At 49.4% G+C, this 3905-nt stretch overlaps 1 protein-coding gene across 4 annotated transcripts in view; it reads right to left on the bottom strand.

Moving 5' to 3' along the window:
- Positions 1-3905, bottom strand: part of PRIMA1 (proline rich membrane anchor 1) — a 137554-nt gene that overhangs the window by 133156 nt on the left and 493 nt on the right. For 3 of the 4 annotated variants that reach the window (XM_025206318.1, XM_006025491.3, XM_014520758.2), the window contains exon 1: positions 3619-3899. In XM_025206318.1, the coding sequence (XP_025062103.1) occupies positions 3619-3795 (177 nt within the window). In that variant the 5' untranslated portion in view covers positions 3796-3899. Of the gene's footprint in view, positions 1-3618; positions 3900-3905 lie in introns of those variants that run through there. The other variant, XM_025206317.1, reaches the window with a different exon arrangement.

Below are 3905 nucleotides of genomic sequence, written 5' to 3'. Positions count from 1 at the left end.
CCCCCCGGGCTCCCCCTACCAGTCGCCTGTGTCAGGGAGGGTGTTCCATGCATACAGGACAGGATGGAAGCAAGAGTGAAAGTAATTGTGGGAAAGGAGACAGTTTTCACTGATGGAGCAAAGTGGGTAAGGAGCAGCACTGTGAGACAACAATGGGCAAGTAGGGAGAGGTAGAGCTATGAAATGCACCTTGAAGATGAAGACAAGGAGCCTGAACTTCATGTTATGGAAAGATGGATGTTGAGGGAAGTCATTCAAAGACAAGGGCAACCTCAGGACAGCAGATCAGCTACACTGTCTGGAAGGCCAGAAAGGAGGAGGGTACTGTAAGAATATGGAACAGGATGGGGGCATGGATCACAGTTTTAGCTTTCTGGATTAAATTAAAAAATTAGGTCTGAAAATGATGTTGAGGAAAAAAGCAGGATTTGAATGTGGCCTGTATGCTCTGTGCTGAGACTACTGAGATTTGTTAATCTTTGTGGTTACCACTGTCACTTCCCTCATCTTTGGATAAGCTAAAACAAACTGTATCGTGGAACCCAGGCCCTCTGAACATGTCAAACTTTTCCTCCCTGAAGATGTCTCTCCAGCTCACTGCAGAACAGGATTATTTTGGACCATGGCTTTGGAGCTCAATTCTATTATATGAGAGTAAACTGGGTTACAGTAAGGTTGAACCTGACCCAAAATCTTGGCCCATTTTCATTGATGAGGTTGCACCTGGGATGATTTTTCCCTATGAATCCCTAATCTGTGCTGCAAAGAAGCTTGTACTGATAAAAGTGCTGGAACTGTGTATGGATATGCAAGGATCCATGGAAGATTAAATACAAGGAATATGCAAGGTTTATATCCTAGACACTCATGGATATTCTGTGCCTGAGCTGTCTCAATACGTGCACATGTGGCACTTACACTTCTGCTGGTCTAGGGGGAGGCAAAGAGAAGCTCGAATCTAAGGAGATTTATTTATTGGATTTATAAAAAAAGAAAATACTACAAAAATGCAGTTATGCAAGGGTCGGCAGCATACGGCCCACAGACCAGTTCTAGCCTGCAGAACCACTGGGTCTCCAGCCCTTGGAGCTGGAGGGTTTTGCCTGTTTTTGCTCCCATGACCACACTGACACCAGGCAGTAAAGAGCTGTGCTTGAGCCAGGCTGCTTCCAGCTGCTTTTGGGCTGGTGCTGCTTCTCCCCACCCTCCCGACTCTGGTCTGATACAGGCCAGGTAGTTTTGGTGGCATGTCAGTGGGAAGGGGCTTTGCTTATGTCCACAGAACCAAGCAGTGGGGAGCTGCAACTGTGCCACTGACGCTTGGCCCAGCCTCCCGCTCCCCAGCTGCAGGACAGGTGTAGCTTCTAGCCAATGAGGAGCTGAGCCAGGGCTGGGCATCTGTACCTATGCTGCCGATGCTTCTTCCCAGAGCTGCAGAATGGGCGCAGCTTCCAACCAATAGGGAGCTACACTCGGGCTGGGTGGCAGCACAGACACAGTTTGCAGCTCCCCACCAGTTGAAAAGCCAAGGAGCAGGGGACTGGGAGAAGGGTAGTGGTGCGGGCACAGCTCCCAACTGGCCTGCTCCAGTACAGGTACAAGGAAAGCCCCCTGTTGCTGATGTACCACCAAATGCCCAGGTTGGACTGGAGCTGGGTTGTTCTGACCTGCAGCTTTGTAAAATGTTGCTGGCCCCTGCAATTATGCATTAAATCAAGCCAAGAGAATTTCTAAGCCACTGAGGGGAAGGCTGAGCAACCCAGTTTTGCCTTTCTATATCTCGTTTCAATTATTCTTGATTTAATTCTTTCATTTTCAAGGGGGAAAAAAAAAATCACCTGAGCAGTTTTCGGAAGAGATGTTTACGCACAATCAACGATTACCAGATTTAATTATTAAATGAAAGAAAGAGCTGTTTTCAAAATGTCTCTTTCTTGAAGTGATTACCTTTTCCTTAAACAGGCACATTCCAGAAGTTAGTTTAACCACCTGAATTTTAGAGCAGGGCAGTCAACAGAATAAACGGGAGAGTTGGTGGCTTTCTTGGTTTTGATTTGTGTGTGCTTCTGTTTCGTTTTGTAGTTGGGGAGTTCCAGATTTTATAATCCTGGACAAAATGTTAAACAAACAAACAATCCCAGGTTAATCTTTTGGAATGCACAAAATTTAGAACAGAGAACAATTGCAACTGCAATTGTTCGGTACCAAAACAGAACTAGCCCATCAATCACTCCTTTGAAGACAGATATAATAAATAGAGTGTAAGATATCGAAATGGTGCATTTTGGGTCAGCTTTCCTGCTGTTTTGGTTGTTTCAGCCGGACAACCACTATCCCCTCTAGCCTGGTATTCACTCTCAGTCCATCTGCATGAGGGTTACTGGTCATCCTGTATTATAATCAAGGTCACAGCACATAACAGTCAGAGTTGGAGAATGGACAAAGCTGAATCAGCTTTTACCCAGCAAATTCTCATTACAAGTCAATGTCAGACACCATGCCAAAACATCACCAGAATTAGACTTTCAGAGCTTCTCCTAACGGGTTTCTTGCTCTGTTCATATTGCCATCTACAGCAATTACTCTTCCAATCGTCTCACTGTCAACGTGTTACAGAAGGTCAACAACATCTTGCTCAGAAAGACCAAGTTTCATTCCTTGACCACAGGACTCAGCAGGGCACTAATCTTTTAAACACTCTATGGAAGCTTTCATCCAGTGATCAGAAATAAGTGGAAATACATGTCAGGAAGCAACAGCTATGGATACAGTGCTATTCTTCAATGTTTATTTGAGGGCTATTGGTTTTGAAAGTCACCAATTTGCAAACATTAAATTCTGAACAATTCTCCCTGTGTAAATGTCAATACCACAAGCACTCCCCACCCCCATCATGTATACCAGATACAATCCTAGCCCCACTGAAAGCAATGGGAGTTTTTCTACTGATTTCAGTAAGGTCATGATTCCACCCCTCATATATATATCCACGTGCATCTCAGCCCTTGTGCTCTGTCTAAAAACACATATAGATTACTTATTGTAAACGCATCCACGCTGTGGCAGACGGCGATGGAGACAAGACGTGCCCCCCGATGAGATTACAGTCACTGCCAGCGCTGAATAACAGCCCTGTCATTTAGCATTTGTATATAGCGCCCTAGGACTGCGTGTGTGCATGCTGTGGAAGACAATCAAACTGTCTGCCCAAGATTGCCCAAGTTCCCTGCGGTACCGAAAAAATACTCAAAGCCACGTGAAAAGGTGGAAATGATTTTAAAAAGCCGTGGATCCCTCAGAGGTGTCCAAACTGTTACAAAAATCAGCAACAACAATAAGCCTTTTAAAAACCTCAGGCTTGCTCCTTTACCCTGCAGCCCTGGCGGTGCCCCCGCTTTCCCCTTCAGGGCTAGGGAGCATCTGCAGCCGGGAAGGGAGCGGGCCTGCCTGTGAGGCTGCTCTCCTCCTCGCCGAGCCTTCCAGCGGCTGGCTCCAAGCACTGCCCCGGTCCCAGCAGGAGGGTCCCGAGCCCGGCTCCCCGCCCCCCGGCCCCAGCCGCGTCCCCCCCTCGGACCAACTTCTCCCGAGTTGCGAGGGGCTGGGCGGGGGGCGCCTTACCTGGATGAAGCCCCGCAGGGGGTGGAGCGCCAGCGGCAGGGGAGGCCAGCAGCAGTGGGGGAGCAGCAACAGCAGCAGCTCCCGGAGCAGCATCCCGCCTGCGGGCCGAGGGCGCCCGGCGCTCCGCACCTGCGACACTGAACACAGAGCGCCCAGCACAGCGCCGCTCGCACCCATGCCCAGAGCGCGGCGCCTCCCCGCTCCGTCCCGGCAGGGCAGGGCCGGGCCGGGCCGGGCAGGGGGCTTCCCCAGGGACCGCGCACAACCCCTCCCTCGCCCCGGGCCCG

The sequence above is a fragment of the Alligator sinensis genome, unplaced genomic scaffold (genome assembly GCF_000455745.1).
Source record: "Alligator sinensis unplaced genomic scaffold, ASM45574v1 scaffold47_2, whole genome shotgun sequence".
Taxonomy (NCBI): Eukaryota; Metazoa; Chordata; order Crocodylia; family Alligatoridae; genus Alligator; species Alligator sinensis.
This window is presented reverse-complemented; position numbering and strand designations above follow the sequence as displayed.